This window comes from Misgurnus anguillicaudatus, chromosome 5 (assembly GCF_027580225.2).
Source record: "Misgurnus anguillicaudatus chromosome 5, ASM2758022v2, whole genome shotgun sequence".
Lineage (NCBI taxonomy): Eukaryota > Metazoa > Chordata > Actinopteri > Cypriniformes > Cobitidae > Misgurnus > Misgurnus anguillicaudatus.
This window is the reverse complement of record NC_073341.2, coordinates 16,200,613-16,215,062: the sequence shown is the minus strand read 5'-3', so window position 1 is coordinate 16,215,062 and position 14,450 is coordinate 16,200,613. Positions and strand designations below refer to the sequence as shown.

General features: G+C 40.0%; 1 protein-coding gene across 1 annotated transcript in view; it reads left to right on the top strand.

Annotated features, from left to right (window-relative positions):
• Positions 1–1,407: 1,407 nt before the first annotated feature.
• The window catches only part of iqsec2b (IQ motif and Sec7 domain ArfGEF 2b), an 81,348-nt gene continuing 68,305 nt past the window's right edge, over positions 1,408–14,450 (top strand). The window contains exon 1 of the mRNA XM_073867639.1: positions 1,408–3,289. Within this exon, the coding sequence (XP_073723740.1) occupies positions 2,844–3,289 (446 nt within the window). The 5' untranslated portion in view covers positions 1,408–2,843. The remainder of the gene's footprint in view (positions 3,290–14,450) is intronic.

The following is a 14,450-nucleotide window of genomic DNA, read 5'->3' as shown; positions in this document are numbered from 1 at the left end:
GCCCTTAAGGCACCTTACCCTAATTGCTCCCCAGGTGCTGGAATACTGCTCTAGGTGTGTGTGTTCACTACTCACTGGGATGGGTTAAATGCAGAGGTCACATTTCGAGTATGTGTTGCAGACTTGACAAAGATTGTCACTTTCTTTTATTTCATCATGTTTACACAACACATTACCATGCATTAAAGCTGGATTTAAAAAATATCTTCAACCATACACACAGATGCCTCTTCACGTTCAATGCCTGAATAATATAAGTCAATGCATTCAGCATTGTGCACCTGTTCACTGTAGACAGACAGGGCAGTAGGCTAGGGGTTAAACAGTTGGGCTTGTTACCGGGTTTGAGTCTCACGGCCGGCAGGTTGCAACTGTGGTGCCCTTGAGCAAGGTCCTAACCCTTAACTCTAATTGCACCCCAGGTGGTGAGATAGCTGCTCACTGCTCCGGGTGTGTGTTCAGTGCATGTGTTCAATATGGATTAAAGGAGTAGTCCACTTTAAAGATGGGGTCCATTGACTTATCATAGTACTATGAAAAGTCAATGGACCCCATCTTTAAAGTGGACTACTCCTTTAAATGCAGAGGTCACATTCCAGTATAGGTTGACAAGCATGTCACTTTCACTAGTGATGATTCTCAATGTTCTATAATCTGTGATGATCTTTTGGTTTTGCTCCAAGAAATGACATGCAATGCAATGTTATCATGCAATAACATTCTGTTTAATACAACAACTATACATGCTACAAAATAGCAAATTACTCTCAGGTTAAGACATAATATTGGTCTCTATGCAGACAGTTTAATGCCTCTTTATCTCATCTATAGAAAAGTCTCTAAGAAGTCTTTAATATGTAAATCATATAAATTTGTGTGTGGACTCTGCAGATGTAATTTCTGCCCTCAACAGTAGATGACAGCAAAGCATATTGAAAAGAACTTTAAAAGCAAGCATAAACAAAAAGCCTATGACAACAAAAAGAGATAAAAACATAAAATCAAAACATGGTCTCTACACAGCCTATTCAATGTTTTATTGATTGTTAAACAACAATAAAGTTTTTTTTTATTAGAGTAAAATAATAATACAACCATACCAAAACTTTTCACAGTAGAAAAATCACAAACTGCATATAGAATAGTAAACTATGTAATTATGTAGCTACGTGTTGTGCACAGCATGAGCTTAAAAGCATATGGTCCAAAGATGATTGACAGCCCAAACACCACACAATAACAGGTAGGTATTTACTCAGCATTGCTACACTTTGTATTGTATTGCATTGTAAGTTACTCAACCTTTTAAACATTTTACCAAACAGCCGCCACAGTCCGCCTATTGTTTCTACGCCAATTGCAGAAATATGGTTGCTATGGTAAGCTTTTGTACGTGGATGCTCTTACACTTATTCTCTTGTGAAATGTAAAATGTTTATTGTGAGATCTGAGCTTCGCTGTTGAATCTCTCTCTCCCTCATGTATTGAAAAGATCACGCGTGGGTCGAATGTGTGACGAGTGCAGGAGAGACGAGTTTAACGCATCTCTAGCATTTGCCATCGGATCTGTCAGGTGAGAAACACGCTCACGACGCTCAGCATCCACGAGCTTCGAAAACCGACGCGCGCGTCAACATACGAGTCGCTGACTGTGGGAAATAATACAGAAGAGCGCTGAACTTTACAGCAAGCTAGATTCACGCCTTTTTGAGGTATTTTGTGTGATAAAAGTATTAAGCGACGGTATTATTTAAACTCGAAGGACGTCGACGTGAAAATAAAAAGGCACGAGGTACGCGCGCATTTTTTGGGGGAAACCGCAAACCGTTCGCGTCTGACTGGACTGCAAGCGTCATATAAAACTAAAAATGGGTTGAGGAAAAGAAAACGTCCATAAAGGGAGGCGTGAGTAAAATATTTATTCAACAACATGAAGCCATATGTGTACATTTTTATTTTGAAACAGATATTTTGCTGGCACGCGACTGGAAGATAACAGGAGCGCGTGCAGGTGTTTCATTTTTTGAATCGCAAATTTCTCTCTTGCTACTCTGAATGCTGTTTTGAGATGTTGGACATTTTATTTGTTATTCAGTTTTGCAATTTGGAGACAGCTTTATGTGACTTTATTGTGTTACCACAGACCTTGTTAGTAAAGAGAACCGTTTAGTTTACTTTCACAGTATGTTGCTTATCTCAAGCTATACAGATTTTGAATCCAGTGATTTCAGGGATCAGTTGTGTATTTTCTTGCTACTGTTCCCCATTTTCCACTGTGCTACCTCAGCAGGTTGGAGTTGTGTGTAGCACAGCAGATCTCAAGATGATAAAATTTTTTAATTACGGTCTTCTGAAAACAGCAGAAGGGAAGTCTCCACAGATGCCATCTTTCGACTAAAATCTAATAAGTAATTTGCATGAATCATTTTTTGGGCTTTTTATTATTACATGGATTCAAATTGAGCCATAAGTTGATGCTCAGAACTGTCCATGCCATACTTCTTTGATCCTACTGGACTGCTAACTTGTTGAAGTACAATCACGGCTGAGAAGAAGAGAAGCAGTGACCTTTAAACTCCTTCGCTGAGAGCTCTGTCACCCATCAATGTCTGAAGGACTCATGGATGCACTTGTTTAAGTAACTTTAAAGTGTAGTTGATCAACTACATACAACACTGCTACTCTATATGTTTATTTATGAAGTTATCAAGTTGCCAAGTCTCAAATTACAACATATAAAAGAGATACAGTTATAACCAACCTCTACTTTCACCTTCACCAGTTGTTTTATCTCCCCCCCACTGTACGCATCAGGTGGGGGGGGGACTGGCTAAAGCCCAACTATGGAGTCCAACCCAGACAGCCCGAGTCGGGCTGTGGAGTATCTTCTGGAGCTAAATAACATCATCGAGAACCAGGCCAAACTTTTAGATACGCAACGCAAGCGTATCGAGGAGCTCGAAACACAGCTAGACCGCGTCAACCAGGAGAACAAGGACCTTCGACAGGACAAGACCCCAGGAACCGAGAACCCGACGCTGAACCACAACTTCACCCAGATCTCAAAGTCCGGTCAGCCATCATCGCTACCGAACCACAACGCTGGAGGTGTGCATCAGAACATCAGCAGTAACACGCCCACATCCACGGTGCCTGGTCCGGCTCGACGGACGCACGCAAAGCTGAGCCGAGGCCTGTCTTGTGGGTCGGCCTCGGTTGAGAAAGAAAGGGGGAGACTGGAACGAAATGACAGCACTGGGACCAACAACACATCAACTCTACGGAAACAGTAAGTGCCTGATTTCTTTTCCGTAAACATTAGGTTGATCTAGCATGTTTGGCCATTTTTCTTTTGAAATTCATCACTGTGAATAAGAGATTGTGTTTGGTATTTGAGTTTTATTCAGCTCTGGCTGGGATTATAAATCACTTTATGTGGGAGCAATGCCTGCAGTTACGTAAAAAAGAGGTTCTCTCTATTCATGTACATGGGTGTTTGTTCTTCTGCATGTGTTTCACAAAAACACAAATCACTGCAAGTTGTTTGCACATTTTTTAGGAGTTCACATGAAACACTACTCATTTATTTTCCTTGCGTTTTTATCTTTCATACATTTCCAGATCTAAACAAGCAAACACATGGAATTTGTTATTGATGGGTTAAAGTTTGAGTATTCTGCAGATGTTTTCTCTTCTGCATCTCTGAGTGTTACAGGCATCAACAAAAGCAGCAGCTACAGAGCGCCAGACGCAGCGTGTGTCTTCCTCTCTGCCTCAGTGGGCTCAGCCCGTTACCCGGCTCATATAATTATGTTTGCTCGCTTATTGCCGGCAGCTGCAGCACAACTCCTGTATTCTGAATTCAAGTGTCTTGAGAGCTCTCAGATCAGTTCATTTTCTTCCTCGTTCATCTTCGTCTGTCTAAGACTATTGACTGAAACAATCCATCAGTCTCCTTTCATAATGTTGAATCATCGTGTTCAGAAAAAGTGGAAATGAAGCTAAAATAAACTAGGCTTATTAGAGGGAACACAGTTTGGTGGTAATACTGTAAGATGTGTTAATTGTGCCGTTCAAAGCCCAGATTTGGCCCAATAATTCTCATCGACTGCAATCTCTAATTGGAAACATTTCTACTGGGTTGAACGTTGAAAAGGCTATTGTGTGTTCTCCTGTTAGTGGGGACTATACATTGAGGTTACTTGTATGCCCTTTTGCATACGGGATAATAGTCACAAGTACCAATTTATTGGATCTTATTGTAATACTAAAAATAAATGTCTTTGAATTAATGTGTTTTGGCACTCCAGTTCAAACATCTCAAAGAATTTGTTCTAAAAATTATTCACAGATTAATTGTATTCATCATTCAGCATATTATTTTATGTTTAATTTTGTGGTAAAACAAATTTTCTGTGAAAAACAGATTTACCACAAAGGTCAAATTAGCATGAGAGCGCAATTTTAAATGGCAGATGGGAGTGAACATTTCTGCGCGTGATTTATGGACAAAGCACAATTTAAAGAACACAGGCGCAAAAATTCATTTCCAAGAGCAGAGCAAATTAGAATAAAGTTTAAGACATGCTTTTTATAGACAGTTTCAGCAGTAACAACATAAACAAACAGCTTTCGTGGAACACACGTAACTTCTTGTGAAACTCAGCTAAGAATCAATTACAAGAAAGTCCTTTTAGAGTAGTTTATTTCTGATAACAATCAAAAAACAACAACAAGTAGATTACCTTAGTTTATATTTCATAGCTAAACCATATAAAAAATGACAATGAGCTAACATTGCTGTGTAAAATGTGTACTATATAATGTATACAATGTTAACTACAAACCGGCTGCCAAACCTCCCTTCACATAACGGTAATCAATGATCGCCAACATCTCCTTTCGTCTTTAGGAAACCAAAACCTTTGTTATTTTCGACAAGGTATTTGTTCTAGAGTTCATTTTAGCCACTAGTCAGACCAAACAAAAACCGGAAGTAAAGTTCCGACCTGTGCTGCGTTTCCCGAAAATCGACGTAACTCGCTGCTGAACCACCATAGTACGATGCATAGTTGGAGAAACTAACTACCTTGTCACGACTGTTTCCCGAAAGCATAGTAACTTTGCCGCACACGATTTTATGTCAGATAACCGCTGTAAATAACGTATATTGCACCGGATGACTATCGTGATTTAGTTATCTGTTGTTTTTTTTATATATTTAATTCATGCGCAAGTTCCCTCTTACGTCACTCCTCCTAGGGATTTCCCAGGGTCTTAAAGCTCGTAGGACTGTGCACATGCACAGTTTTCAAATGCAGTGCTTTAATTCTGTTTACAAACTTAAAGACAAAAAATAACATTTTTATATAGCGTAATTCCTCAAATAAAGACCGGGCCTTTATTTACCTAAACTGCCGAAGGTAACAGGCTTTTATTTGAAGCAGGCTTTTATTAGAGACCTTTATTTCAAATTTCATCTGTTTGATAAATAATTGTTTTAAATTAGCTGTTAAATTAAAAGCGATAGCGTTCTAGTGGATAGAGCTCATTCATTTTTTAACAGTATCTTTTTTCAAGGTTGTTGAAAAGTTCGTCACAAGCACTAAATGAGACCCATCTAGCTACTGCCATCTATTGGCAGCTGTGCATTATGATGAACTTGAATGCATTTAGGAGGTAACACCGCGCTCACATTATCCAAATCATGCCCCGGCGCGATCGTCCCCCCTCCCTACTCCATGCACGCACTCACACTGTACTTTTATCAATCTGAGCTCGGGCGCGCTTTCACTATTAGAATGCATTTGTTTTGAGCAAAGCAGGAGGTAAAGCACTCTCTTAAGACTGAAACCCATCGTAATGTTAAGTCTGTGTTTTTTATTCAGTCGTATGAAGCCCTCTCACATGCCTATAATATTGCTTAGTTGATCTGTTGCGTGCGCACCGTAGATATTCACTAGCCCTGCTGCGCGCATTAAAAGGTTTTAACGAAGGCAGATGAAGGTGAGTGCTTGTGCAGTTGACGTCTTTCCTTTTGAAACGTGCTCTTGCGCGAATAGGCATCCGTGGATCGCACGCGCCTCTCACCAAACGGACGAGGCGTTTATAGTTGCTGCGCTAAGCTCTCACTCATTTCGGGGACTCATCTTTCCCCGGCCTTAATTTGAGACCGGCCTTTAATTTTCCGCGATGACCATGCCCCTGGCCACTATCAGAGGCCCGGCATTTATTTGAATAATGGCTTTTATTTGAGGAATTATGGTATTTAGAATGATGGATATAGAAGGTACAATGTTTTTTGCAAATTTCGTTCAAAAGCATGATCAACGCAAGTCTACATATTATAATAACAAGGAACGATGCTTCTAACGACAGGTGAAGAGCTGTCGTTCAAACCACACAACTTTGCGATGCAGCTTGCGAATGTTCGTTTGAACTATGGTTCGGGAAACACCAAATTGTTAAACGTAATCAGTAACGACAAAACTTACGACAGTAGTTGGCTAACGATGCTTTCGGGAAACGCACCCCAGAAGCGTAACCGCGTCAACGCACGTGCGTTCAATGAAACCGTCCATAGAGGTTAAATAATGGTGGAAATATACGTAAATTGACTAGAGCAAACAATGTGTGATTCATTTAAATACTCTCCTCTCAAAAATTTAGCGCTTGGAAGTAAAAAAACAACTGTGCAAAAACAACTGTCTACAACTTTTCACTGCGTATTTCTAGTACATTTTTAACACTGCTGTGCACGTCAGAAGTTCTAATGGACATTGTTGTTCAAAAAAAAAAAATTTAATGGACATTAACCTGCCACCTACTGGTCATTAATGATCTACCAACATCTGCTTATTTATTATTTGGTAACACTAGTCACGTGCGGGTTTGACTGCCTATCCTAAAACATTTAAAATATGAAACAAAGTTTTGTATTCCTACATTTTATTTAGTTTTCATTCGTTTTGCAGGTGCACATTATAGTTGCAGTTTAGTTTTCTTTTTTTGTGAAAACTTTCATTCAGTTAATGAAAAAACAAAAAATGTCGGTTAATAAAAAAGTTTATTTACTAATAGTTTCAGTTTTCGTTTACCATAACCTTGCAATACACAAGTAAATGTGAGTGCAAAATCAATTGGCAATAAATATAATGCAAATGATCAATGGGTTCACTTCTTCTTCAGTCGCTATGTGTTCAGAATTTATTTTAGCATTTTTCTCTTGGATTAAAAAGATATCTGTTGTTGGAGAATGCATTTGATCATTGGCAAATAGTATTCATTTACTCGCTTCCTCTTTTTCTCTCCCTCTTTTTTCCCTCTCTCTTCATCCTGCTCCTCCTCTGCCTCTCTCCCATGGGGCCATTAGTCATTAGTAAGGAACACATATTAGTTATTTATGTGGGTGTAAAATACAGCACTGATTGGCTGAGCGGTTTATTTCAGTACTACAGAGATCATAGCGGAGGCATGGTGTGGATTTATTTAAGCTCATCTAATTACCTCCTTCACTATGATTTTAATTATGCATTTATACTAGCTGTTGGCACCTCTCGGATTTATGACCATTGACTAAAGGTTTCCATGGACAATGATTTATGATAATTTGGGAACGGTTAAGAATCCTCACAGGGTCTAAGATTAAACATTTTATTGTGTGTCCTTTGGCGTGTCGTGCTTAGCTAGACCTTTAAGTGTGGCCACAGATCTCTGTTTTAAGGAACACAATCATGTATCCCTATAACTGTACCACTAAAAGTATTTTAAAGGTAGATTTAAGGTAGATCAAATGTTTTCAACCGCAAATTTTTTAAGAGCACTAAATAGTTTATTTTCTTGCGAAAGCATGAAGCATGTTTTTCCTGCTTTCTGAATCTCATCTTAACTTCTTTTCACACTCATCTCTCACAACCCCAGCATCCTCAATTCACTGCTACAGCTCAAATGCCGTCCTTTAATCATATCTTTTCTCTGCCTTCTCTCTCTTTCTTTCTTTGACTTATGTCTCCCCTCTTCAGTAGCATCTCCGGCTGCCTTTAAACTATCTCTTGTCCATCCTTTTTAGTCTCTCTCTCCCTGTCTCTCTTTTTTGTGTGTTCCGCCCTCTCTATGGCCAACATATGGAGAATCAGTATGTGTGTTCCATCGTTTCTCTTTTAGAGTCGAACATGCTGAGAGAAGGACTTTCTCTCTCTCCCTGTCTTTACCTCTCTCTATCGCTTATTCTCCGCCAGTCTCACTTTCCTCCTACATCTCCACCATTTTAGGTCTCCCATCTTCCTGTATTCAGGCAGTAAATAACTTTTCATCCCTCCTTCTGTTTATCTCAGTCTCTATCTGTGTGTGTATTATATTGCAAAAGGTCATGGTTATTCAGCGGGTGTTAATTGTTGACTTGTGCTGTGCTTTTAGAGCTCAGACACCTCAGTCATCCAGTCCTGTGTGTGCCAGCAATGTGAAGCTCATGTATTCCAGCTGAACTCATGCCCTTCAGAATAACTTTGAACATTTCTACCAGAGTAGTCAACAGAAAATTGAACCTATTTATCTACTGTATATGTCAACAGTGCCCTGTATTCTAAAGAAAAAAGTTTTGTTTATATCTTTCATAAACCCTATTCACACAGCACTTTGGTCCCAGAGAATTTCCATAGAATTGGAATCACACAGAGACTTCTGTGTGAACACAAACACGTTCCCTTAAATTTTCTGTGATTGCTCCCGTAAAAAGGACCCAGTAACATTGCCGTAACAATCACGGAAAGCATTCTGTGTGAACAAGAGGCAGAAACAATGCCATAAGAGGCATGCCTTGGTGAAGATGCGCGTCTTATCGCAACAAAAAATTATGGTACAGCTCTTTGACACAGGGATTTAAACACAAATCAACATTTACAATGAAAACATGTTGGCTGATTGGACTGAAACAGGGAGCTCGTCACTATCCATGCTGAAGCGGAACTGTCCCGGAAAAATCCTGGATGCATTTTCCGTGTATTTACTGTAATCTGTGTAAAATGGACTATAGAAACAGTACAACAAAGTTACAGTGTCTTTACTATGATATGACTCACTTAATAAAACTACGTTTTGTTTTTGTATACTAAGAAACTAACTGTCACGGTTGTGGTATGGTACAGATGGAGGATGAGGAAGTTAGTTTTAAACAAGACACAGGTAAAGACAATGAGAACTAATGAGAACTGAAATAGAATAATTAACAAGATAATGACTAAATGAACATGATGATTAAACATAAGGAAAACATACTAAAAATACTAAAAAACCAAGATGATATTGTGACATTAACCCCCCTCCCCTCTGCGCTACTCGCCTCAAAAAAGGAAACAACACCGAAGTGGTGGGAGGGAGGGCAAAAACAAAAAAAATGTTCAGGGGAAGAAAACTAGATGGGGACAACCCAGGGTGGAGATGACGGAGGGAGAAGCCAAGGTTGAGCACAGGAGTTACGGGGATGAAGCCTTGGTTTCGAGTGATGGTACCGGAAGCCCTGCAGACAGAGACCCAAGTGAAGCTAAGGGACAACTGAACAAGTTGACAACAAAGTCATGGAAATACAAAGCGACGCTGCAGGATTGGGGGACTGAGGTGTAGATGGGGAATCGGCAGACCTGGACGAAATAGCGTAGTGGGATGGCCGGAAGTCCGAAACGTAACCAGAGCAATGAGTGACCAAGGTGGAGCCTGAGGGACGAGTAAGCCCAGTGGAGTCTTAGGGATGGAGAACCACGGTGGAGCCGAGGGAGCACAGAGCCAAGGTGGTGCTACCGGGTTGACAAGGTGAGGAGGAGTCATGGACAAGGAGAAGCCAGGCGTAATGGGGGAACTGTCCCAGAAGACCCAGATGGTGTTGCGGAAGCCTGAGGTGGAGATGACATTGATCGTTGAGGTGGAGGAGCCAAGGAGCTGTCCAATAACAGCATACTTTGGTTAACAAGAGTCAGGAAAATAGGATGAGCTGGAGGATGCACTGGAGAATGCATGCTGGACGGAACCAGCGGAGACAAGGAAAGGCTGGGCAGGACTAGCGTAAATACAGAATAATTGGGGAGCATTGGGGCAGGCAAGATACAGGGTAGGATCGGGTCATCCACCAACTCCCAGCTGCCTCTAGATTAATCCCAGGGCAGAGAAATGGGTGGGAACAGACCCATCATCAAAGTTCATGAGCCTGTGCTCCTTAATAGGCTTGTAATTCGAGAATTCATTGGGTAATGGCTTAATGAGGGGCTCAATGATAAGCTCTTGCCACATAACGAACCGTATGGCTGGCCCTGGCTCAAGGATGGACTCTGTGAGAGGCTCTGGCTCCATCTGGTCCGTGGTGGGCTCGGGCTCGTGCCGTCACGCCAATCTCTTCTGTCTTGCTGATGGTGAAGGGGGAACCGCAGCTCACCAGGACCCACTCGATGAGGTGCACTAAACCCCCCGGAGGACCACAACCCACCAGGCGTGCCCTACTCACAGCGTTTAGGCCGTACAGATAGAGGAGGTTACTGTCCAGGATTTGAGTAAGGCACGCCAGATCTAGGAAGTTGGTGGTGTAGTCCTCGAGATAACATTCTCCCTGTTCAGTGCAGCAGAGTGCCTGTTCCATTCTGTTTGGGCCGATCTTCTGTCACGGTTGTGGTGTGGTACAGACAATGGAGGACAAGGAAGATAGTTTTAACAGCATTCATTTTAATAATAACACAATAAACGGACGAAAGAAAATACTCCACACTGGTTATTCCACAGTATGTCACAAGTAGATTGGAACAGGAACTGAAGACAGGCAGGGCATTCATACCCAACACAGTTAATGAACTCAAACAAGACACAGATGTAGACAATGGGAGCAAATGACAACAGAAATAGAATAATTACCAGGATAATGACCAAGCGGTTGTGCACACCAAAACTTTTAAACGTGGCTGAAAATGCCTGGAGAACGCCAAATGGCAGCTGTTTCTCAGCTGAGTGCCAGCTTTCTTTAGCCGAGCGCTTTGGTAGCTCTGATACTTCAGCTGTGAGCCGGTTAGTTGCTGTGGTAATGTCCCATCCTCCTCCACTGTGATTGGACGGCCATGAGAGAACTGACATTGACGAGCGGAGCTTTTCACCCAAAGTTGAATCCCTTTCAACTCTCGACGCTCAGCGCAAAGCGTGGATAAAACGGCGAGCGGCAGTTTTCAGCACGGAAGAAAACTGCTAGCTGCTGGCTTGTTTGAAAAACGCAGAGCTTCCATTGGAAACAATTAAAAACATGCGCTGGCCGCGGGCGTAAATGTTTTGGTGTGCATGCCCCCTAAGACTATGTTTACGCGTGAGTGGCTATTTTCATAAATGGACATTTCAACATCTCCGGTTTCAAAAATAACTTTGTGCACACATGTCAGTTTTCAGAAAAGCATTCATTGACATGTACCCGTGTATATATGGTGTAACGACAAGCTCAAGCCCACGTAACCCTAACAGAATCCCATAAACAGCAACGAATCATTTCCTTTTTCTCTTTTGAACAAGGTCCACTTTTGGCGTAGGTGCAAGCTCTGGCACATACTGTGATGTTGGCTGCCTAAACATTCGTTTGTCTCAGTTTCCATGCAATCATGTAACCGAAGATTTTCCAAATCTCCACTCTGGCGGGAGTTTTTAGAAAGAATCGTATTCAGAGGCGAATTTAAACGAAGGGAGCAAACGAAGGGAAAGGTCTCAGTTTTTCAAAATAACCATGTACGTGTAAACAGGGCCTAAATGAACATGATGATAAACATAAGGAAAACATACTAAAAATACTAACAAACCAAGATGATATTGTGACACTAACTAAATACTACAATACATTGTTTAGAAAATACTTCAAATGCACTGTAAACACTATATTAAGGTGTGAAATGCTGAAGGTATGGTACGCCAGATGTTAACCTGAAACCTGTTAACTTAAATTTTCTATTGCATACAGAAATTCAGAGGCACTTAATTGCAACAATTTCTTTTTGCACTTTTTGCACATTTCACATGGGTCTGTAAGGAGGGCATTTTTCTACAATTATGTTCACCGATTCAAAGCTAACTACACATTTTATGATTGTGCCATTAATAGACGGACACAATCATTTGTTATTTAATTAGGGTGAGTGAATGTTCTGAATTGCCTAATCACACATTAAATGGACTAAATGGAGAGGGGGCATGATCAAATAATTGTCACAGGGCATTAGGTATACGAATATCTGGCTATTTCATGTCTGCTGTCAGTCCAATTTGTTAAGTCCAGCCTATTTAGCATTCACCAGCAAATCACATTGAGCGTTTACTGCAGCTGTATATTCAGAGATTAGCCAATCATAACAAGTGTTAATAAGATAAACATATAGAAATATTAAAGTTAAAGTAGCAAATTAAGTAAATAGTTCAGTTGCATTTCTGCTACTTTAATATTGTATGTGACGTTTTATACGCACAATGAAATTTGCAAACCACATGTACAATAACTCATCACAGCTGGTGATAATCAGACGTAATTTAATTTACGAACACTTGAACAATGGGAGAACCATTTACCACCTTTTACATGTACACTTATGCTATTAATGGTGATCAGTTCTCCATAACAACATTTAATTTGTATAACATGATTCATCTTGACTTGATGTGCACTAAATTAAAAAGAATCAGGAAATTAAGAAAAAAACTTCCTTAGAGTTGATCTAACACAGATTACAGAACAAACACAGTTTCTCTGTTTAGCTCACCTGTCTGCCAGACAGCCTGTCAGGGAGTCCAGCACATACAGAAGAGGAGTGTTTAATTAGTGTGACCTGAGTATAATTACAGTAAGCCAGGGGTGTTAATTACCACTGTGATTTTTATTTATGTAACTCTTATATGCAGGAAATTGATATCTGCTAGATATACATTTATCTAAGTAAGAGATGTGGACGCTGAGTTTGTCTCTTAAGCGTTAATATTATCCCTGTAATCAAATGTCATTCTTCATCTTTAAGATTTAAATTTTAACGTTATATTTATTCATATACACGTTTTATTCTAACAGCTTAATACAACAACATGCCATTATTCACTGCAGGAACGCTACATTTCAAAATGTCGCATCAATTGTAGCTCCAAAACTACAATTAAATAGGGTTTTTTCAAAGAAAATGTGATATATTTTAATAAAAATTAAACTTGATTTTACACCAAAAATAATTGTTAAAATTTAGCAAGTTCAAAATGTCATGTATTTAACTTAAAATATTTGTTAAACTAAACAAAAACACTATTTCTCAGTAGTCCTCCTTATTCATTTTGAGATAGGATATGAAAAGGGTAAACATACATCTCACCTTCACGCTAACTCAAACGCTTGTGTACATAAGGTGAAACTTTTATCGCTCGAGTAGGAGTGTGATATAGCTCTATATCATCACGGCTGTGATTAGGCCAGAGGCCTAAACGAAAACGAAAACTAGAAAACAACAACGGAGTTATTTTAAAAGCCTCTTTGTTTGAGAACTACTTCTTCCGCCACGGATTTGAGGGCGGCCAGAATGACAGGTAAAACTTTCGGCTGCTTTGAAGCTCATAACAACTCAATGGACGGAAAAGCCGTTACTTTATATTACCGTTTCTTGGTCACAAAGTGTAGTTTTAAGATTAGTTCAGTCGAGAATGTATATGTATTATATTTAAATCTGCAGTCGATTAGTAAAGATAGCGCCTGTTTGAACGTTTGCTTAGTGAGACTCGGTACGAATGAGAACCAAAGCATGAGCGGACGTCAGTGTTCACTCGCTCGGCTGACCACCGCCCTCTCTGGGCTACATCTCTGACAGGGATTCCCTGGCTCTCATGTTGGCCTTGTTTGTTTATGATCGTCAAAATGAGATCAAATCAGCAGTATTTGGTGTCATGATCCAACTATTACTTGTTTTTTTATTCATATTTAGTGTCTTTTGTGTTGTTATTGTTTTGGCGCGAGGTAAAAGTTAATAAAACTATATTTGTATAACGTTACTATTGCTTTCTCATTTATTCTTAACGCGATACGAGCACTCGATTATTATTATTAAACTTTGTTCTTGTCAGTACTATATAAAACGTTTTTTTATAAGTGTCAGAGAGATGTTTTTGCATGCTGCTTATAAATATACCAGTGGCGATATCTCATAACATGTTTTAATAGTCACGTCACGATAAAGTAAATGATCAATGTCCACATTTAAAAGCTGCGGTGCTTACCTGCAGTTCCACGGTGTTTTCCCGTTCTGATAAGAGATATAGCTGTTTATATTCCTCTTTCCAAGTGTTAATCGTCCACACGATGTGACAAGACATTTCTCCCATTAACTTTAATGTAACATCCAAGAGCGCTGATCTTTGACGGAATAACTTCCGATTGGGGATTCACAGACTGATTTATGAGCTAGTAAACTAATGAG